Here is a 23,798-nt window from a genome sequence, read left to right as displayed (position 1 = left end):
ACTATTCAGTACTGTTACCTCCAACTCTCTTTCTCTTTATTCCTCTACTGTATTATGTTCGTAATTTATAGAACTACATTTTTTTGTTTTAAATTTTCCCATAACTAATGCATAATATATGTGTAGCAGAGCTGCAATGCCGAGACTGAATATCTCTGCTGGAATCCTCTGAAGCTGGAAGGGAAGCGCTTTTTAGTGACTATAGCCCATTCCCCCAGTAACTGGAGGGCACACAGTTTGGTAGTCATCTGATTTTTATTAGCCCAAACACAGCTTTTTATGCACAGCCCTATGGTATGGAGTCTTTAAAGCAAGTTTACAGGGTCCCCCCCCCCCCCCCCCCCCCGCCCTGGGTCTAAGTCTCTGGGTCTGAGTGATAATTTAGCTGGGAATTTAGATAACTCAATTATCTCTCAGTTACAGAAAATACATGAAATATTATAAAACACCCCAAAAACTTTATAAAACATTACAGGAACCCCACAATTCTTATATGCCCGAATAGCCTGTATCTGATCACACAACATCTAAAAAACGCTCAGGTTAGTTCGGTGGAACGGGATCGCTATACGGGGGAAGTTTTGTCCTGCACGAACACCGACTAACGCTCCCCCTAGCTCTAAGGTAGTGAATGTTCCCCCCAGTCTGTAGATCCTATCTCACGAAAGTGGTTCGTCTAGTTGGTTGGGAAAGTATATAGGCAGCAGTACCATCCTGACCGGGGTTCGCAAGAATGTGTAGCCAAAATCAGTTCCAAGTACCACTGCCTGTGTTCGGGAGAAAGCACTCAAGTTAATCCTTTAATTGCGGTTAACAGACAGGGGTGGTCAATGTTCTAAGTCAATAATGAGGGGGAAGTGTTTGGGAAAATGAAAGATGGGTTCGGGCAACCTCCGGGACTGATACCAGGTCCGCCAGACATATGTGATTTACAAATATTCTTTAAATCATTATAAAAAAAAAATGCCAATTTAATTTCCTTTTCTCCCAATTAACTCGGTTCATCTGGCCTGTAAAGCATGAACCCCCTCTTATTCCATTCACAAGGAATGAGTTAGTAGATTCTGTATCCTGTTTTAAGACCAAATGTTATTAGAGATAACCTGTTCCTACAAGTTAGTTTATGCAAATGCAAGTAATCGACTCTTTTATGACTAAGATATGACGCCTTGTAAATCCAGACCTATCTTATTTAAAGTCTGAAACAACTCTCAGAACATTAGTTTTGCATAACTATACTTCAGATCCAGACAGAAGGTCAGAGACATTTACCTTAGACATCCGTATTTCTAATTTAATCCTGTTACTATTTATATGCACGAACCCTGAACAGAAGGTTAAGCTTGGTACAAGTTAACTATCACACAGCAGGACAGTGAGAAAAGCATTTTGATCAGCAGACTAAAAGTGGATTAAAAGAAAAGATTAAATCCCTGTTATAGGACCAGTGGTATACAGCACAACCCTGGAGTACACATATGTAAAGCTTACGCACAGTGCTTAGTTCTCAATTCCATTGACACCTATTAAGCCTTTAGTATTACATTGTTACATTTAATAACTCAAAAATGTATACTGGTGCTTATTCTATTAGGGACTGGTGCTGAATTCAGTTATTTTGAAAACACCTTCCATCCAGCATTGCATTAGAATTTGAGTGTTAGAAGACACACAGCAAGATTTTTACTTATCTGCATTTTACAGACAAATGAAAAAGTTAGAAAAATCCTAAGCACTATAACACTAGAACATATTACAATGTAATTATGTTGTCAAAACAACTGCGGCTGCATACTACTTGCATTCACCAAGTATAGCAAAGCCAGCAGTCAGCAAAAACAACAAAAACGGTCATTGACACATGAGTATTTATTGATATATGCCATTAATATCTTAAAGTATTTTTGCTGAAATATGATTTAAAAATTCTAGGAGTTTGTGAAAGTACATGTTTACTTAGCTATAGTTTGGTTGGTCCTTCCGTTTTATTAGGGGGTATGCTAGCAGGGGGAAATTGAATTCAGCTATACTCCAAAATCTAGTGGTAGATTCTACATGTGTTTTCCTAAAACGAGCCACCAAATGCAGATTTATACAGACACACTCACACACACTGACTGACTGACTAGCATACTGACATACATACAGGCAGACAGACTGACTGACATACAGACAGACTAACATTAACACACACATATGCATCTATTTTTTTCAGCCACCCTCCTGTTTCTTACCTTTTCATTGAAGGAGGGTGGCTGGGGCTGATGGGAGTCAGCTGGCTCTCCCTCTTCACTGCCCTCTTCACTACAGGCAAACAGATTGACATACAGACAGGCAGGCAGGCAGACTGACTGACATACATACAGGCGGCAGACTGACTGACATACAGACCCCCTGTATCTATGTATGTCAGTCTGTCTGTATTTAAGTCTGTCAGTTTGTCTGTCTGTATGTCAGTCTGTCTGCCTGCCTGTCTGTATGTCAGTCTGTCCCTCAGTCACCAAGGCTGTAGCTGTATTCAGTGGTAGGAGGTGAGTAGTTAATATTTTTTATATTTATATTTTAAAGCCATGAGGGCCCTATAAAGACAGGAGAGACATCCACTAGTAATGTATTCATGCCAGAGCGTGTTCATTGCACAAGTAACCTCGCAATTAGATCCTGTAGGCACAGAGTGAGAGTTGATGCCTCCCAACAATGGAATTTTTGAAAACAGGACAGAAGGGGCAGGTCGGTGAGACAACCAAAGTCAGAGGGGCAGACCCACTTGGAAATAGAGCAGGGCTTGCCAAAAAAGGGTCATGCTAGCCTGTGGTTAACACACGCTAAGTTCACTGCCAATTATGCTGGCCAGATCCAGTAAAGGCATAACAGCACATGGTTCTAGTGCCCTTAGTGTAGCAAGAACACATTTGAGAATGCTCTCGCACTAAGCTTACTTGGACAGAAAAGCAAGACAGCTGGAAACAAACCAGGAACAATAACAATAGTGTGAAATGAAGGCTGTCCTGCCATATTGGAGACAGGAAGTCTGTAGATGGTGTATCCGGCTAGTCCATTTTTACAATGATGACCAACTTTTTATGATAGGTGGGACATTCATCAGGCCCTCCATGGTTACTAGGGTGGGGTAAGTGTTTCTTCTTCTCTCATCTTCTACGCTTGAGTGGGAAGGTTTATAGGAAACCACTTTTAGGTCTGCAATACATGGGCTTATCATTTGCATCTGAATTTAAAAATTCAGATAAATTCCGTAATTTAATTTTGTAGTTTGGAGACAATCCTTCATCCATGTGCAATCAGTGAAGTGTTAAAAATGCTTATCATCCAGTATGTAGGTGCAGAAGTGTGGGTTACAATAGTGGGGCATAAATTCCCCAACCCTGTATGATGCTAATAACGTATTCAGAATTTCGCAGCACAGTGAAGAGAGAACGTATTACAATTCAAACACAGGTGTGCACAACACTTGACATGGGCATACAGCCAGAGAAAATTGCCAAATACACTTAATTAACCTCTTACGAAACAAGACTATTTTGAGACGAGATGAGTCGTGCTTGTAACCAAAACCTTTTTGCCACCTTTGGCACTCCAAAAAGATACACTAATTAGTCCCGATTGTTAAAATACCCAATAGGATTTCAATAAACATTTAGAAGTTATTTAACAATTATTGCATAGAGTGAATTACGGTTTTAAAGCTAAAACTTAGCAAAATTTGGCATGCTGAGATTACAACTTTTATAGTAGTCACGGAATCTAGAAAGGCTACACAAGAGCATATATTTATAGAATGTACATCCCCAAGGCTATTTAACTGAGAGTGTTTTAACACTTTTCATTTAATATATTTTAGGAAAATGCACAGACTAGGTGTGTGCACTACTGTAAACACCCTATATTTAAAATTCTGCTACTGCTCTCTATTACAATGACACCCCACATGTATACCTTCTCCTCCAATCTTACCGCTAATTTAACCCCTAATTCTATCCAAAACTCAACCCATAATACTACCTATAGTTTTACCCATAATCCTGCCCCTAATCCATCCCTAATCCCACGTCAGAGGGATTCACTTTATTGATGTTAGTACTGACATCAGCAGAGGGATTTCCCAGCTCACACAATACAGAGCACTCTACTGTGTGATTGCAGTACGGGAGCGAGATTTTTCTCTTATGCTGTATACCTGGAACTGTGACCAGGAACTGAGCAGGATGCACTAAAGGGGACCTCAACCCTGTGGGTCTCCTTGATACTGGGGACACATTAAAAAGCACTGCAACTATCCATGATCTCTCAACCATTGTATTTAAAGGCCATGTGGAGCTCTCACTTAGGAGCGCTGCACATAGCACATCTGTCACTAATTGTGGCCCCATCTGACAGGGGGACTCTTACAGGGTTGACCCTGCATTAGGCTATACCTGGGCAGACAATGTCACAAATATGAATTGCTGACTAATTATATTCTACAGCTATATTGAAGGGAATTTGATTCCAGTTTCCAATCAATTCATAGATTTTTTTTTTTGTAAATTTTAGAAAACAGCAAATTAACAAAATATTTATTCCTAATTTTTATTCACAAAAAAATAATGCAAATAATTCAGAACGCGTGAAAAATACAATAACGTATCGTAAGCTTGTTCGAGAGAGGTCCTGATCAACCTATTGTTTCTGTCAAAATTTGGTATATTATTTACTGTTAAATTCCCCCAACTATAACATGGCCAAGCACTGTGGAATAATTAAAGTGCTAAATGCCACTAATAATAGTAATAATAATAATATTCTGAAAGCAATAGGATAAAATGTCAAACATTTATTAAAGCAAAACGTATTAACCAGTATGTCATCAGTGAAAAACTATAACAATCAATCCCACAACATGTAAATAAATTACAATGAATAGTTGAATTTCAAGGATTTCTATTGGTTGATTACTCAGTGTTATTTACACTGATGTTTTACATCAATTAACTACAATGTGTATGCATAATTTAACATGAGTGAAACCCCATCTGTGCCCCTGCTGATATCACTCTAGCTGCCTCACATGTATTTTCACTGACTCTGGGGACAGCAAAAGGCATTTCCTTCACTTTCACTGTTTTTCAGACACCTGTGCACTATAGTTTATACTGGTTAGATTTACATTGACAATGTATTCCAGAGATCTTCCAAACAGGGAAATGATACACAACAATAAAGTGACATACACCATCAGTCATACAGTGACAACTCGTAACAAGGGCCTTTCCTATAATACGCTTATTATCTACAGGGAGTAATCAATAATTACACATGTGGTAAAAAAAAAAAAAAAAAAGCCTGAACGGTAGATAGATTGTATGGGCCTTATCATTAAAGGATTACTCCAAGCCCCATAACTACTACAGTGGTTTGAAGTGGTCATGGTGCCTAGCATGTGTCATAGCGAAGCGCTGCAGATATAGAGATTAACCCCTCTACTGACAAAGGTGTAACTCCAACTCTGGCAGCATTATAGGTTCGTAATTAGCCAGCCTGGCATTAGAGTTCTACGCTGGCTAATATTGACTTCTGATGCCAACATGCACAGCATACTGGCGCCAGACAGCCAATAGTGACACAGCCCCTGAGTGACATCAGCAGAGGAGGATAGGGAACTTGAGAAAAAGTTAGGTTTTTTAAGGTGAGGGAGTTTGGGGGCGAGAATGGACCTCCAGAGTAAGGTTGATTTAAACTAAAACCAGTGTTTTAAAGTTATTCATGTAACATAGATGGGGGTGGCCAAAAGGCATACAACACATACATCTGTTATAGAACTATAACGTAACCCTCCCCTCCTCAAACTTCCCCCCCTCCTCCTCCTCCTTCAACTCCCCCCTTCTCTTTTCCTCCAACTCCCCCCCCCTCCCCTCCTCCAACTCCCCCCCTCCCCTCCTCCAACTCCCCCCCCTCCCCTCCCCTCCTCCAACTCCCCCCCCTCCCCTCCCCTCCTCCAACTCCCCCCCCTCCCCTCCCCTCCTCCAACTCCCCCCCACTCCCCTCCTCCAACTCCCCCCCCTCCCCTCCTCCAACTCCCCCCCCTCCCCTCCTCCAACTCCCCCCCTCCCCTCCTCCAACTCCCCCCCCTCCCCTCCTCCAACTCCCCCCCCCCTCCCCTCCTCCAACTCCCCCCCCCTCCCCTCCTCCAACTCCCCCCCCCTCCCCTCCTCCAACTCCCCCCCCTCCCCTCCTCCAACTTCCCCCCCTCCCCTCCTCCAACTTCCCCCCCTCCCCTCCTCCAACTTCCCCCCCCTCCCCTCCTCCAACTTCCCCCCTCCCCTCCTCCAACTTCCCCCCCTCCCCTCCTCCAACTTCCCCCCCTCCCCTCCTCTTTTCCTCCAACTCCCCCCCCTCCTCCAACTTCCCCCCTCTCTCTTCTACTCCCCTCTTCAACACCCCCTCCCCCTTCCCCCCTTTTCCCCCTCCTTCCTCCCTCCACCACCCTCCCCTCCTCTCCTCCCCCACCCTCCCCCTCCTCCCCTCCCCCTCCCCCACCCTCCCCCTCCCTCCTCCCCTCCCCCACCCTCCCCCTCCCTCCTCCCCTCCCCCACCCTCCCCCTCCCTCCCCCACCCTCCCCCTCCCTCCTCCTCCTCCCATCTTCAACACCCCCTCCCCCTTCCTTCCCCCCTCCCCTCTTCAACACCCCTGCCCCCTTCCTTCCCTCCTCCCCTTTTTGACACCCCCTCCCCCTTCTCCTTCCTCCCCCACCCCTATCCCTCCTCCCACCCTCCCTCCTTGTGCTGGGAGGGAGTGTGGACCTGCAGATACCCCAGGCAGCAGCCCTAAATTACCCAGCCTGTCACTGACTGTGTGAGCTGCAGCTGGGAGAAATTCGCCGCAACCAACTCACACCCCCTGAAGCTGACGCTTGCTTTCCGGTAACGGATATTGCTGCACTCGGTGAACGCGGATTACTGGCCGCAGCGGTTTGTGTGATAGTGCGGTTTGTCGGTGCTGGATGCTGTGAGCTAGGTAATGCGGGTAGAGGCGGCAGGCTCCCCCGCGGCCGGTTGGTATGCTCCGTGAAGGGAGGGGGCGGCCAATGTGAGCCGGTGTGTCAGTGGGGCTGGGGACAGGCGGTGAGACGGAGGCAGCTCCCTGGAGGTGGTGGTTGCTGAAGCGCATTGTTGGGGGGGTAAATCCCAGGGAACTCGCCGGTTACCCACTGCCTCCCGCCGGCCGATGGACTGCGAGCCGTGAGCGGAGCTACATATAGAGAGCCGGTACTACAACTCCCAGCACTGCCAGCCATCACCTGTGTGTCTGCCACCGGCCATGTGAGCTCACCCGCCCCCCTCATGGCTCCATCACACCGTGTCTGTCTCCCATTCTCCTCCCTTTAATAAAACCATCGGCACCGTGGCAGTTACTCCCAGCACTATTAATATTATTATTATTACAGCATTTATAAACCACTTCCGTCCATTGACAATAGCAATGTAATATGGGATTCCCCCTATAGTAATACCATTCATTGTGATATCCTGCCCATATAGTGCCTCCTCCAGTGTAATGTCCTCCATAATACTAATATACCCATACAGTGCCCCCTCCACTAGTAATATTCTGCCCATATAGTGCCTCCTCCATATTACTAATATACCCATACAGTGCCCCCTCCACTAGTAATATTCTGCCCCCATAGTGCCTCCTCCATATTACTAATATACCCAGACAGTGCCCCTTCTACTAGTAATATTCTGCCCATATAGTGCCTCCTCCATATTACTAATATACCCATACAGTGCCCCTTCTACTAGTAATATTCTGCCCATATAGTGCCTCCTCCATATTACTAATATACCCATACAGTGCCCCCTCCACTAGTAATATTCTGCCCATATAGTGCCTCCTCCATATTACTAATATACCCATACAGTGCCCCTCTACTAGTAATATTCTGCCCATATAGTGCCTCCTCCATATTACTAATATACCCATACAGTGCCCCTCTACTAGTAATATTCTGCCCATGCATTGCCAGTGCTACAAGTCGTAATCTGCCCATACAGTGCCCCCTCCACTAGTAATATTCTGCCCACACACTGCCCTCTCCTTAGTAATGTCCTCCATATTACTATTATGCCCATACAGTACCCCTCCACTGGTAATATTCTGCGCACACACTGCCCCCTCCTTAGTAATATCCTCCATATTACTATTATGCCCATACAATGCCCCCATCCACTAGTAATATTCTTCCCACACACTGCCCCCTCCTTAGTAATATCCTCCATATTACTAATATACCCATACAGTGCCCCCTCCACTAATAATATTCTGCCCATGCATTGCCAGTGCTACAAGTCGTAATCTGCCCATACAGTGCCCCCCCACTAGTAATATTCTGCCCACACACTGCCCTCTCCTTAGTAATATCCTCCATATTACTATTATGCCCATACAGTGCCCCCTCCACTAGTAATACTCTGCCCATGTACTGCCACTGCTACAAGTAGTAATCTGCCCATACAGTGCCCCCCTCCCCTATTAATATTCTACCCATGCAATGCCCTCTGCACAAATGGTAACCTATCCACGCAGTGTCCCTCCCCAAGTAACATTCTGCCCATGCAGTGCCCCACCACAAGAAGTAACTTGCCCACGCAGTGCCCCCTCCATTGGTAATAATCTACCCATGCAATGCTCCTACCACAAACTGTGATCCTATCCATGCAGTGCCCCCTCCATTTGTGATATTCTGTTCATGCTATGTCCTATTCACTAGTAATTAGACCCCTCTAGAAGTAATATTCTGCCTGTGCAGTGCCTGTTTTGCTGATGTTAACACTGACCTTTTTCCATCAGAGTACCCTCATTTATCAATAGCAGGGGCTCTTTCATGCATCAACACTTTCATTAAAAATGTCAGACCCTTTTGATTTTCAGATCATTTTGATTTGTTTTTTTACTTTTGTAACTTCACTCAAAACCTTTTTATAGCATTTTATTGTTTAGCAAAGATACATTTCACTTTAGCACATTTTTCTGTCAACAAGATTACCTCATTCACCTCACTCTATCTGCATCTGCCCTCCACCCTGAGACATAGCAACCTCCTCCCATATTATCTGTAGTACTTAGTAATTATTTTGTTTTGCTATACCGAGCACATATTTTCGTCTTGCAATGTTGCTATTCCATCATTATCTCTCATCACGATTTTTCATTTTCTCCTCGGTTGAATGTGTGCAGAGCATTGTACATATCTCTTATTGTGTTATAATCATAATAAGCCTTAAATTCAATCTGGTAAAAAAAACCTCCTCCATGATTAACACAAATCTTAAATTCCATACAACTCTTGTGTTTATATGCATGTTTGCTTGAAACTTTTATATTGTACTTTTCTGATTTAGTGTTGTTTTTGTTTGTTTTTTTGTTTGTTTTTTCTAGATGCAGCAAATTTGTTTTACATGAGGAAATACTTGTGCGAAAGAATCAGCAAGCTCATTCAGCAACATGTCGACTGTACAGACGACAGTGGCTGAGATCCGCTCCAGGGCTGGTGGTAAGTACATTATGAAAGCTAGGTTTGAATACAATTGCATCATCATTTTTTTAAATCTTTTTTTAATCTGCCATTATGCAATGTACACATAGACTTTTCATTATTTTTCCCACCACAACAGACCTTTTCATAGTGTTATGGCTACTGGGTGTTAATGCCGAAATCCATTTTGGTGCTGATTAAGTTCAGTATGAGAATAGAAGTTGAAAATCTTTGTCAGCATGTATGTTAACCCACTGTGAGTTGTGAGATGAACACAGCACTGCTTAACCTCATGATTAAAACATGCATGTGGGTTGTGGACGCTGATCTATGTAGGCTGAGAATGGAAGAAGTAAAGTTATTTAGCATATGTTGAGCCTACGTTGGAGCTGTTTGATATTATGTGAATCTTACAAGTTTTTTCTTTTGATTCGATGCTCATCAGTCAACTGTAAAACAGGTTGTTGTTGTTGTACAGTCATCTGTTTACTGATATTGTGTACTGTTTTTTTGTTTTGTTTTTTTGCTTGTTTTTGGTTTTCTTCTTTGGCTCAATTGTACATTTGGTACAAGCACATTATCTCTACTGTTTAGCGTGAATGCATTGTGATATTTTGTTTGTTAATCATATATGAATTCAGTGTATATTGGGATCTTACAATTAAATCAAGCATTGTCTAATGTTCATGGCTGTTTGGCTTTCTGATAACTTTTGTTTGAGCATGATTTATTTAATGTTTATTATGTACTAAAATTGAATTTTAGGAACAGACAATTTTGTTACAAGGGAAATATCTCTTAAATGAACACTCAAAGCACTGACAGCACACTGTAGTGATTATGGTGCCAGGAGAGCCCTTTCCTCTCCATGTACGTAGTCAAACCGTTTTCTAATGGTTGACATATTACCTTGGCTCCACTGGGTGTTGGTCACTCGTTCGAGTTTATCCAAGTTGGTCTGGGTTTAGCTCATTGGCCGAGAGCAATCAGCTGAACACTGAAGGGCTTAACACAGGAGCGCTAACATGGATGATCCTAGCAGGAGCTTCCAGCTCTCAAACAATAAGGGAAGGGGTAGGTAGTGGCGCCCAGTTGATCCCAAGTAACAAGTCAGATCGTTAGAAAAATGTTTAATTACTTACAATAGAGGGGTGCCAAAGCATTTGTGGCATCTTAACCACTACAGTGCACCTTTTGTGGTTATGGTACTTAGAGTTTCGCTTTAAATAGTAAAGGTTCATTTTAATAGCTTTTTACTTTTTACAAAACCTTCCATTTTTATTATTACATTTGCAGTCCTGGCACAGTCTGTTAGATGCAAATGAACGAAGGTCTGAAATTCATTCCATGCCTCAATTCTTAAAAGATAGTCTAGGGAATATGACCGTGTTATCACTTGAAAGTAATTTGTAAATAATCATATTTCTGCCTTTTTGTTGCACTCCCTGACCCATTAAGCATCTCAGTAATGTTTAGTGGGGAGATGTAAAATGTGTTGGTCTCCAACAAAATGGCAATGACTTCTCCATAGCCCAGTGCTGACTAACCATTGCTTCCCAATTGTCTTGTTGCTCAGCCAACTGAAAAACTGAGCAGGTAAAGGATTTAACCCATCTACAGTTAACTTCTAAATAAATCCCCCACTGTGTGTTCTATGCTTCCCATGGTAGCCAGTCCCAAGGATGCAAAACATCACAGTAAATGTAGCCCATAATGGCTGAAGTACTAGAGGTTAGCTATCAGTGGGTTAAACTCTGAACCTGTTAATGTGTGTCGCAGTGCAGGGACAGCTGCATTCAGAGAATCCTTATAAATGGTATTGTTACTGCTAATGCTTAATCTGGAATTGAGACACAGACCTCACAATTCTATTGTCAGGCTGTGCAGGGTATGCTGACCCAGCTTGTGCCTAAAAGATGGGCGTGACAACAGTGTGAGCATTGGTACAAAAGTATACAGCCGGAGAGCCCTTTAAATCAAGATTAGTAAGAGGTGTCTGGGTTGCTAACCTTGAGCTTGCGATATGCTACTTTTTAGCAATAAAAACTTGGATTTAGTTTCTTATTCCAAGAAGAAATACAAAAATGAGCATCTTTGTGCTTAAAATTATTTCTGGATAGTTGTTTGGTGCTCCAGTTTCAGATTATTTTTTATATATAGGGAACGGCTGTTACTGCAGCAGCATTCATTTGCTGTATGTGAAGTCTGTCATACAGGCTGCTTAATAAACTAATTAAGATTTTACACGTTATTTGCAGCTGTGATCTTGGGTGTTTAATGCAAATGGTGTTAGTGCAAGTCTCAAGATGAAAGGAACGAAAAGGCGAAGCACAGTGGGGATGATGTCAGGTGCCACCTAAAACCTCCTATATAAGCACTTCCAATTTCAGCTGCACCAGCTCTTGAGAAACCAAGGTCTCTGAGCTTAAAGGCACACATCTCACGTCCACAGCAGGCTCTTCAAACACATTTTAACTACACCAGCTTAGATGATCCCTTAAAAATATAAGGAAGGGCACCCTCAGTGATTGTCCCCTGAAGGGAATTGGTTATGTTGTCTCTTATTTATTTTTCGATTCATTCTATTTTCTTTTCAATTTTCAAGTTATTGTCTAATTATATGGGATAATTTTACCTATGAGCATCTCTTCTTGTTGGCAGTTTTTGACCGCTAGCTAAACTCATCTATTCAGCACATGCATAAATTGTCTGGCACACTTTTGAAGTTTGAAAAAAGAAAATGTGCAATTCTGAAGTGTGTAGCTAGGACAGTTCCTATGTGCCATGGGGTCTGTTCTGTTTTTGGAGTCCCCTGGGGCCCTAAACATCTGGTTTTAGCTGGTGCCTGCAGTCTTATTTTAGAGGTTACGACAAGCATCGTATCAAGTACAGCCGCTATTCTGCTTATGATGCCAGGAGTACCCTAGTCTGGTTCCCTGGTAATAGAGCAAACCATTTAGCAAAGACTTGCCCTCTTAACTGGTCTGCAGAAGCCGGTAGCTACATAAGTTGGCATTCATTGGCTGAGAGAATCGGCTTATAATTTTCATTGCACATAATTGTCATTGGCCAACACTAGTTCCAGGCTGGTTTATGACACCCCAATGAAGCTGCTGGAGGTGGAGCTACCCTTCTGACCGCTAAGAGGCTAATCTCTTTTTGTGCAGTGTTTCACAGCAAAATGCAATACTTACAGACTTCGGGCACCATGACAACTTCAAATCACTGAAATGGTCATGGTGCTTGGAGCAACCTTTTATGTCTAGTGTTCTAGCTTTCCTGTTCCCCGGTTATTTTTCTAGTTTGAAACTCATGTGTTCCTAGAACCTGACCATCCAATGGGCCTGATTTTATTACTGATTCCTTTTTATTTTTACATTCTTTATTTTTGTGGTGCATAACATACCAAACAAGCTTGCTAAGACATTTCTCAGGAGTGCAAATAACAAGAATAAGGTGTAGATCTATCATGAAATGTCAAGAACACTGCTATTTTTTTGTAACTAACATAAGACATCAGGAGCACAATTCTATTTAGATTAAGCATAGAGAAAGTTAAACATGCTATAGAATAGAACTGGAGACCGTTGCAAGAGGTGTATATACCACTGTCTGTTTAAACTACACTATGGAAGATGCTCAATTAGGGTACCGTAACAGAATTAAACACAAAATACATTGCAGGTATTAGTGCGGTTTTTAAAATAACTGCCAAACTGCAGGCAGGATCTGTGAACCAGTCGATGCCTACAGAAGTAGTCTTAGCCTCCCGATGGAGCACCTCAACCTGGCCCAAGCTCCCATACAGTTCAGTATTGTCTTCCTCAGAATGTTGTTCTGTCCTTCACCCGTAGCCTGTTTCCATGGGCCCTTGACCCTGCAGTATTAGGCCTCCGGATCAGTTAGGCTGAGTTGGAAGTGAGAGAGCTTGTTTGCCCATAATCGGGTTGAGGTGTAGTGAGAATGAGGGCCAAAGCGTGTTACAGGTTTCCGCCACGTCGACCTCTTGCTCCTTCTCATCCGAAGCAACTGTTTAGAAACACGCGGGGAGCAGATGTGTGGGCGGCGTCGGCCAGCAGGTTGAACCCGGGGAGCTGCAACTTTGCCCTCAGGAGTGGAGGCAAGTCCCTGAGCCAAAGGCTTTGTGCAGACATTCGCACAGATGAAATCAAAAGCCAAGAGTAGTGAGTCCACATGGGTAGGTGAGTGCAAGAAAGGGCCCTTTGCTGTATGCCCAGGCAGGGCGGCCATAGTAAAGCTAGGCGTCAACACCACTCTGATACCACGGCAGACTGTATGTCTTGTTGAGGTGACCCCGCTAATACTCTAGATCACCCACTGATCCCCCTACTGGTCCGAGAGGTGGGGGGACAGGGCCTGTGGAAAGCTAACTCTAAGTCAGGTTGAGGATCGGCCACCTCCTGCTCCTCGAGTGGGCTTCAGGTAGATTGAGCACAGGTCTTAACCACCATCATTGGGCGCAAGAGTGTCATATAATTGTCAGGGTGCTTCACTGGGTTGTATGGTACTCCACTGGGTTGTAAGCAAAATATTTGCCAAAAAGAGAGCAGTTATGCCCAATGTTAGGCACTATAAGTGAATTTCCCTGAGAAACTCTAGCACCATGTGGCTGTCTCTGTTGGCTTTTAGGCCCCGCCCACTCACTGATTCGTTTTTAAGTGTTCCAGGTTCTCTCTTTAATGCTACCTACTGTTCCTTGTTTCAAGCTTGGCTTTGGATGCAATTGATTGGATCACCTTTTTTTTTTAATTTTTTTTTTTTTTAAGAAAAAAAAAAAACACTTAAAACACTTTCATCTGCAAGAAATGCCACACAAGCATTTGTGTTTATGTGCAAATATGTATATGAACAGGTTGTTGATCCAAGGAGAAATCTGATTCCCTGGTTATGGAGTCAAGAAGGAATTGACAATGTTTGGATTTTTGCCTTTGTTTAGATCAACAGCATAAACAAATTGGTTTCAAGGTTGAACTTGATGAACTTAACATTTAAAATGAATTACAGTTAAGGCATACAATGTAAATGAACATTTCCTGTCTTACCTTTTTTTTTTTTTTTTTTTCCATTAAAAAAAAAAAATTTATAGCACAACACGTAGCTAAGTGTTAATTGGTTATCGAGTTGTGTAGAAATTATTTTTTGCAGCTACAGATTTAAGCAATTTTGTTTTCTCGACCTTAATACAAGTGCCATCAATCCAGTTACACATGGTGAAAGCACAGAATAAGTAACAGGTACACAACCACGAAGAGAAGCCTACAGGGAAAAGGTAACTTTCATCTGCTTGAAACACAAAATAGAAAAAAAGGATACATAAGCAAAATATAGATAGAACTGTGAAGAATTTTGGATGTAAAAAGTGATGTGCATAATTGTACAGGCTTGGTGAGGTTTTTGATTCAGTTCTTGCTTAACCCCTTAAGGACCAAACTTCTGGAATAAAAGGGAATCATGACATGTCACACATGTCATGTTTCCTTAAGGGGCTAAAGGGACACTCTAACCCCCAAAACCATTACATATTAAAGGGACACTATAGTCACCTGAACAACTTTAGCTTAATGAAGCAGTTTTGGTGTAAAGAACATGCCCCTGCATCCTCACTGCTCAATCCTCTGCCATTTAGGAATTAAATCCCTTTGTTTATGAACCCTAGTCACACCTCCCTGCACGTGACTTGCACAGCCTTCCATAAACACTTCCTGTAAAGAGAGCCCTATTTAGGCTTTCTTTATTGCAAGTTCTGTTTAATTGCATGATTTTGCTATTACATGACGAAAAGTCATGATTTTATTAAAGACACGGAGGCGAGTATTGCATATCCCTTTCTTTACTGTTGACAAATAGCAGCAAAGGAAACAAACAGAATGAAAAAAAGAATGAACATGTGATAACATAGGCCCCTCCCCCTCAGGTCCCAGTATAACAGGCAGCACTTCCCTTCCATTTCCCTCTTTCTGCAGATGCGACCAAAGAACAATGTCCATAACTAGAGTAGTGTGAGAATAAAGTCCCAAGGTAATAGCATAAAACCGAAGAAGGCATAACATCAAAAACTGGGAAGTGTGACCGTAGAATCCATAGGACCGATGGAGGACAGCGGGAGGAGACCAATAAACCGGACCATTGCTAGACGTCTTGCCGGATTAAGCTGTGGAGATATAAAGAACAGGAGCCAACAGGTTAAAGTCGATACTTGCAACAAGTTACAAGGTTACACCAGTGAGAACAAAGACCCCTGTATGTACAGTCCCACAAAACAATTAATGTTAACACTTCCATTATATTTGAAAACAACAAGGTCTGAGGACGGCCCCACTTACCTTCTCAAACTATACTATGCGGTGTATCGTGGTATGAGTAATTTGGGTGGGGAGATACATACTTACCATCGTGTAAGAAGAACAAAAAAGGGTGGGGCAATACTCGCCTCCGTGTCTTTAATAAAATCATGACTTTTCGTCATGTAATAGCAAAATCATGCAATTTTATAACAAGACACGGAGGCTCATATTGCAAGTTTAAAGCTGATCCATTATCACAGCGAATGTGTGTGGGGCCGGCCGAAAGTAGAATTCTCGGAAGGTAGATTCCCTAGACCAATCAGCTGTTCTCATAATGTCTTCTAGGCGGGCGCCCGCTGACATCATAGAAGAGGCTGATGCCCCTCGTACTGAATGGGCGCCAAACACTGTAGTGTCAATGCCCGCTTGGGTTAGCAGCCATTTCACCCAGCGTGACAAGGTAGTGCTGGAAACTGGGTGAAAAGGAGGACGGAAAGATAAGAACAACTGATGAGAGGCAGTAGAGCGGTGTGGTTCGGTGCGAGATTCATATTCACGAAGGCAGGTCACTGGGCATAGCGAAGGAGAGGCAGGGAAACTAGGGTAGGATACCGCTTTGATGGAAGTCTTAGTGCGCCTGCTGATGTTAAAAGTTACCCCGTCCGGGGTGTATGACTTGGCATCGACGTCCAGTGCACTAACATCCGAGACTCTCTTGCATGAGATGAGACAGAGCAGGCACACCAATTTGGCGGACAGCTGTTTGAGGGAGAGTCCAGCGTTAGCGGGCCAGGATGAGAGGAAAGCCAATACAACGGAAACATCCCAGGTCGTGGAGTAGCGGGGCCTGGGCGGCCTTGAAAATCTAGAACCCTTGACGAGTCGGCACACGAGAGGGTGTTGTCCCGCGGGGCGGCCCACGAAACCTTGGTGAATAGCCGAGATAGCGGAACGGTAAAGGTTAATAGTCCTGTAAGCCTTACCGGCTTCGAAGAGGGACGTCAGGAACTGCAGGATCGTTGTTACAGGGGCCGAAACGGGATCCTCGTTCCGAGCCATGCACCAGCTAGCCCAAGCTCGCCAAGCTGACCCATATGCCCGTCTAGTGCCGGGAGCCCATGCTGCTGCCAATAAGTGTCTAGTTGCGTCCGAAACTCCTGGGATTTCCCAGGGTCCCCGGAGATTCGCCATGCTAGAAGTGGGAGAGAGCCCTCTAGCCGGAGGGGATGATAGCGCCCCGTCGGGTCTTGCAGCAGGTCGTGGTGTCCCGGCAGGAGTCGAGGGTAGTCCAACGTCATCCCGAGTATTTGGGGAAACCAAGACTGCGTTTCCCAGAATGGGGTGACCATGACTAGCTCCGCCCGGTGTTTGCGGGTTTGCAGGAGTGAGCAAGGGATCATGGAAAATGGGGGAAAGGCATAGAGGAGGCCTCCCTGCCAATCTTGTAGGAAGGCATCCACTGCCTCCGCCATTGGGTCCGGCCTCCAGCTGAAGAAGCGTGGGAGATGGGCATTGAGCCGGGAGGCGAAAAGGTCTATGGTAAATGGTCCCCAGAGGGATGAAATATTGGAGAACACCTTCCTGGCTAATCTCCAGTCGCTGGTGTCTGAAAGATAACGTGAACCCCAGTCCGCCTGGACGTTGTGCAGACCAGGTAAGTACTCCGCGTAGACCATCAGGTTCCGTTCCAGGCAGAATTCCCAAAAATCTTTCGCCAACCTGGCCAAGACCGCCGACTGTGTACCACCCAGGTGGTTGACATATCTCACCGCCGAAACATTGTCCATGCGGAGCCGAATACATGATAGGGCACGGTCCTTGGCGAAGCTGCGGATGGCAAAGGAGCCTGCCAGGAGCTCCAGGGCATTGATATGTAGTCGGGCTTCGGACTCCGACCACCGGCCCCCAGTTGAGATTCCCTCGCAGTGGGCTCCCCAGCCGTGTAGACTCGCATCCGAGTCGATCGTGAATTCCGGCATTGAGCCGAAGATGGCTTTGCCATTCCATGCAGACAGGTTGAGAATCCACCATCGCAACTCGTCTTTCGTCTCGTTGTCCAGAGAGACCAGGTCTGCGTAGGATGCCCCGGCTCTTAGGTGAGCGATCTTTAGGCGCTGTAGCGCTCGGTAGTGGAGTGGGCCTGGGAACACAGCCTGGATTGAAGAGGCCAGCAGGCCTATGAGGCGTGCCAATTGGCGTAAGGTGAGTTGGGGTCGGATAAGGGCCCTGCGCAACTCTTTGCGGATGGATCGAATCTTGGATATCGGGAGGCTCAGTGTTGCTGCCCCCGAATCCACTTGGAATCCTAGGAATTCCAAGCGGGTGGCGGGGGTCAGGCATGACTTCTCCCAGTTGATTATGAAACCTAAGCGTGACAGGAGGTTTATGGCTAGTCGGAGATGTGTGAGGAGGGTGGAACGCTCCTGAGCCATGAGGAGAATATCGTCTAGGTAGACGATTAGTCGAACTCCTCGACTGCGTAGCCAGGCCATAACGGGCCGTAGAAGCTTTGTGAAGCACCACGGGGCTGAGGATAGGCCAAAGGGCAGACAGGTGAATCGCCATGTTTCGTGTCGCCAGTAAAAGCGTAGGAGGTCCCGAGAGGCCTCCGCTATTGGCACTGTCAGGTACGCGTCTTTTAGGTCTAGTTTCGCTAGCCAGTCTCCGTGGAGGAGGAGATCCCTTAGCAGGTGAATACCCTCCATCTTGAAATGGCGGTACCTGACTACGGCATTGAGGGCGCAAATTTATGACTGGCCTCAATTGGCCGCCTTTCTTTTCCACTAGGAATATATTGCTTATTACGCCCGCAGGGTTGGGGGGTGCTAGTTCGATAGCCCCTTTGAACCGGAGGGTTGAAAGTTCTTCGTCGATCCGACCGCGATCCTGGAGGGAAAAGCGGATCGGTCGAGGAGGGGGAATGTGTGTGGGGCGGCAGGTGAGTTCTATATTGAAACCCCGAATAGTGGCCAGTACCCAGGGATCTGAAGTGATTAGTGACCAGGCTGGGAAAAAATGTTGGAGTCTGCCCCCTATGTAACCCGGAGAAGAAATGTGTGGTATAAGGCAACTCACCGTATGGTCGTCTTGAGCTTGGGTTACCCCGAAGGCCTCTGGATCGCCATTGACGTCCGCGGGATGGAAAAAACATGGGGCGGGAGGTCTCCTGGTACTGGTTATATTGTTGGAAGGAGCCTCTTCCCGTGCCACGGGATTGGGGATAGTTGCGGCCGGACAGACGGCTCCTGAGTCTGCCGGCCCTGGTAGAGACCCGCCCCTGGAATACTCGCCTCATGGAGGCCTGGGCCTTGTCTAGAGCCGTGAATGCTCCCACAAAACGCCCTAAATCTTTAATGAAGGAATCTCCGAAGAGGAGTCCTTGGGCGTCTTTGCCCGCCTCCGTAAGGGCGAGGTTGGCCAGTTTGGGCTCAATTTTGAATAATATGGCTTTACGCCTTTCGATAGATAGGGAGGTATTTACACTCCCAGCAATACAAATTGCTCTCTGGACCCAACCTCTAAGGTCTTCAGGGTCGACCATGCGGTTCTCCGCTCTGGCGTCTTCCGCCAAGTCAAATAGTTTGGCCAAAGGCCCGAATATGTCCAGGTGCTTGTCCTGGCAGGACTTCAAAGCGGACTCTAGTCCTTTACGGGGATTCCAGCCCAGTTTAGTGAGGAACTGAGTCATTTTAGGGTCAACCTCTGGGGTGTCACACACCTTGTTGGGCACCAGAGGCCTAGGACACTCCGCCCTCAATTTGTTGCGGGCCGCCTTGCTTAAGGGTTTTCTGACCCAATTTTCCAGGTATGTGGCAACGTGGTCGGCCGGGAGCCACTCCGCCGACCTCGGATGGTGAAGGTCATCCGGGTCGAAGAGCGGGACCCCCCGAAGGATCCACGAGGGAGGGCCCCGCAGCCGTGGGGTTCCTGGTCCCTGTCTCGCCTCCGGGCATCTCTGCCTGAGCAGAGGAAAGGAGGTCAAGAGCGCCATCGGCGGAATCCGCATCAGAGTCGGTATCATAGCCTCCTCATTTGACCCGATTTCTGAGTCGGTGTCGCTCTCAATCTGTGCTCTAGCACATTTCCATAGCCGCGCCCGTTCTGCCTGGCGCGGAAAGGCTCTTTTGCGTGGATGGGACACGCTTTCTGGGGCGACCGAAGGTACGCCAGTCATGGTGTTTCTGGAGGCAGAGGAGTGTTTGGACTTACGGGCAGCCTTTTTGAAATCCCCTTTAGACACCTCTCCCTGGGGTGTCAAGGTGCCCGAGAGTTGCTCGTCTGAAGGACGGGGCAAGAGGGCTTGTGAAATGGTGTGGGAGAGGGTGGAGGACATAGGCCCCATAGCAGCCATAATGGCGTCTGTTACTGAGCGCTGTAGCGCTAGAAACTGTGGTCCACCGGGGTGGGTATTCCCATCCGCCATAGAAGGCGAAGTATCTGAGGTGACAGGGGCCTCAGTTCTAATTACTGGGGTATCCGACTCCCCAGAGTGAGCGGACCCAGAAGATAGTCTGGGTTTAGGCATGATGGTAGGAAAATAAAGGACGTATGGGTTAGTCACCCAAACAAACTAAGCAAGGAAAAAACGCTCTCACCAGGGCCCAGACCAGTGGCACACTAAGAGGTAGGGACAGGATGTCAGAAAATGGCCGCCGGGAATCTCGCGGGATTCGCGGTACCCGCGAGATACGCGGTAAAACTATGAAACAAGAAGGAGTGCGCAGAAAGGCGCTCGAGCAGAAGAAACAGACAGGAGACAAGACTACATAAGCAGGGGAGGTCTGGGCCCTGAGGCTAGTGTATAAAGAGACAAATACTAACCTAGAAATAAAAGACTAAATCAATACAAGTAAATAAGAGAAAATTATCAATGAACAAAACAGTATATAAGCGAAATATGAGGAGAAAATATGGCATGTACTTATCTTTGTGTCAGAGCAGCAAAGAAAGAGGGAAATGGAAGGGAAGTGCTGCCTGTTATACTGGGACCTGAGGGGGAGGGGCCTATGTTATCACATGTTCATTCTTTTTTCATTCTGTTTGTTTCCTTTGCTGCTATTTGTCAACAGTAAAGAAAGGGATATGCAATATGAGCCTCCGTGTCTTGTTATAAAATTGAGATTTTCTTATCCCCTGCTATGTTAATAGCTTGCTAGACCCCGTAAGAACCTCCTGTATGTGATTAAAGTTCAATTTAGAGATTGAGATACAATTATTTAAGGTAAATTACATATGTTTGAAAGTGAAACCAGTTTTTTATTTTCATGCAGGCTCTGTCAATCAGCCAGGGGAGGTGTGGCTAGGGGTGCATAAACAGAAACAAAGTGATTTAACTCCTAAATGACAGTGAATTGAGCAATGAAATTGCAGGGGAATGATCTATACACTAAAACTGCTCTATTTAGCTAAAGTAATTTAGGTGACTATAGTGTTCCTTTAACCCCTTAAGGACCAAACTTCTGGAATAAAATGGAATCATGACGTGTCAGACATGTCGTGTGTCCTTAAGGGGTTAAGCGAACTGTCACTTCTCTGGAATTTACACCACAAGACGAATCACTGAAAAATCAACTATAAGTTTATTAAAGGTTTAACAAATGGCATTATAATCTTTATCAAACAAGGTGAAGCCAGGGCAAACATTGGACCAGAACTGGCAAGAAGAGAAAAATAAACATTTTCCTTTGCACCCAGTCAGCGCAGAAACAGAGAAATGAAAAAGACTGACAATGAGTAAAGGCAAAAAATAAAAAAATAAAAAGAGAAATGAAACTGAATGACAATGAAAAAAAAAAAAAAAGCATTACAGGGAGCTAGTTTGGGTCATCATCCATTTATAGGATAGACATGTGATTTTTCATAATTTCATTTTTCACAGCTCACAAATATAACATTTATTAAATATGTTGGAAAGAAAACATAATATTAAAAATCCTGAGAAGCAAAAGTTTCCCTTGGTAGGGTGACTGGAACAGACCTCATCGAGTCAGTTCCTCTCCCTCGAACCAACAAAACACTACTAAAGGGCTTACAGGGGTGAGGAGTGCAGAGGAACTAAGTAAAACACATTTACCTCAGGGCACCTTCTAGTTATAGCACAGACATTTATGAAATACTATTGTTGACTGCATTAAAATGTCAATGGAATTCATACCATTAAAGGGACACTATACACCAGGACAACTACAGCTTATTGAATTTGTTCTGGTGAGTAGAATCATTACGTTCAGGCTTTTTGCTGTAAACACTGTCTTTACAGTGAATATGCAGTGTTTACATTACAGCCTAGTCATAACTTCAGTGATAACCTCAGATAGCTGTTAGAGATCCTTCTTGGGTCATGGCTGCCTAAAATGCATCCAAACATTCAATATCTCCTCCCTCTGCATGCAGACACTGAACTTTCCTCATAGAGATGCATTGATTCAATTCATCTCTATGAGGAGATGCTGATTGCCAGGGCTGTGAATCATGCTGGCTCTGCCCCTGATCTGCCTCATTGTCAGTCTAAGCCAATCCTATGGGGAAGCACTGTGATTGGATTAGGCTACCACTTCTGCTGATGTCAGCAGGCAGGTCTAAAGGCAACAGGGACAAAATAAGCAGCTGAAGACTTGAATACAAGTAAGATTTTATATCTCTAAATATATATATATATTTATTTAGGGAGGCATGAGGGGACCAGGGTGGCTAGATTGTAGTTTTAACCCTAAAGGGTCAGGAATACACGTTTGTGTTACTGACCCTATAATGCTCCTTTAACAAAAAAAGGCCTACTGATTGCTCTCACATCAGTTCTATGGAGGATCCTGCAGTCTCTTCTAAACTAAACTAAATCCTCTATGGCTTTTCCCCTGGGCCACCACACATCAAGCGGACAGATCACATTGAGGGGGTTGACCCATTTAGCCATACAATGAAAGGATATATGCAGATTACGAAAATGTGAAAAACAGGAAGGGCAGCAGTCGTTACACTGGGGCCTCTTATAGTACAGGATGTCATAAACTCCAATTACATCCTTTCCTGGTGGTATGTAATGAAGATAAAAGCACACAGTAATTATAGTGCTCTACCTAAAGTGACACCTAAAAGAAAGCATCACGCAACAAAACCACTAGAGCAGTGGTTACAGTGCCCGGAGTGAGCTGCTATCCCCCATTGTAAGAAGTCAAACTGTTTGCAATGGTTTGATTTCTTACCTGGGATCCACCAATCACCTGTGCTCGCCTCTAGCATTGCTGGCAGCTCTCTGCCTGAGTTAAGCAGAGCAGGGCTTACCTCTTTAGCTGAGAGCAATCAGCCAAAAAGCTCAGAAATGCCAATATAACTTAAAAAAATATATTTAAAAAATTAAATTTAACAGTAACGATTTAACTCCTAAATGACAGTGAATTGAGCAGTGAAATTGCAGGGGAATGATCTATACACTAAAACTGCTTTATTTAGCTAAAGTAATTTAGGTGACTATAGTGTTCCTTTAATGTAGTGGTTTTGGTGCATTGATGCTACCCCTTTGCTCAGACAGTGTCAAACTTTGCCTTTTCTGAGATACTGCAATATTTACAGTTTTACCAGACACACCTCGAGTGGCTTTCAGATTAAGGTCTTTCAGACTGTACGCTCGTTTGAGTAGGACCCTCTTCAACCTATAGTTCCTGTAAGTTTTTGTAATTGTTTAATTTATTGTTAAATCTCCCCCTTTTGATGATAATGTAAAGCGCTATGGAATATGCTGGTGCTATTTAAATACCAGTAATAATAACTCACAGCATGACACCGAACACACCCAGTGCCCAGCAGTTGCTTTGCCTGCTATGATATCTCATTAAGATGTGGGGATTTTGGTGCTTATAGTGTCCCTACAAAGAGATACTCTGGGACCATAAACATTTCCTGTCAATAAAAGTCTCACAGTCCCTTTTTACCTTGAAATAAGATTTAGTAGATTTAGTAAAGC

The 23,798-nt window shown here is 44.6% G+C and overlaps 1 protein-coding gene across 3 annotated transcripts in view; it reads left to right on the top strand.

Moving 5' to 3' along the window:
• The first annotated feature begins 7,175 nt into the window (after positions 1-7,175).
• Positions 7,176-23,798, top strand: part of ATP8A1 (ATPase phospholipid transporting 8A1) — a 168,987-nt gene continuing 152,364 nt past the window's right edge. For 2 of the 3 annotated variants that reach the window (XM_063457912.1, XM_063457910.1), the window contains exons 1-2: positions 7,225-7,297; positions 9,437-9,551. In XM_063457912.1, the coding sequence (XP_063313982.1) occupies positions 9,503-9,551 (49 nt within the window). In that variant the 5' untranslated portion in view covers positions 7,225-7,297; positions 9,437-9,502. Of the gene's footprint in view, positions 7,298-9,436; positions 9,552-23,798 lie in introns of all 3 variants that reach the window. The other variant, XM_063457911.1, reaches the window with a different exon arrangement.

This window comes from Pelobates fuscus, chromosome 6 (assembly GCF_036172605.1).
Source record: "Pelobates fuscus isolate aPelFus1 chromosome 6, aPelFus1.pri, whole genome shotgun sequence".
Taxonomy (NCBI): domain Eukaryota; kingdom Metazoa; phylum Chordata; class Amphibia; order Anura; family Pelobatidae; genus Pelobates; species Pelobates fuscus.
This window is presented reverse-complemented; position numbering and strand designations above follow the sequence as displayed.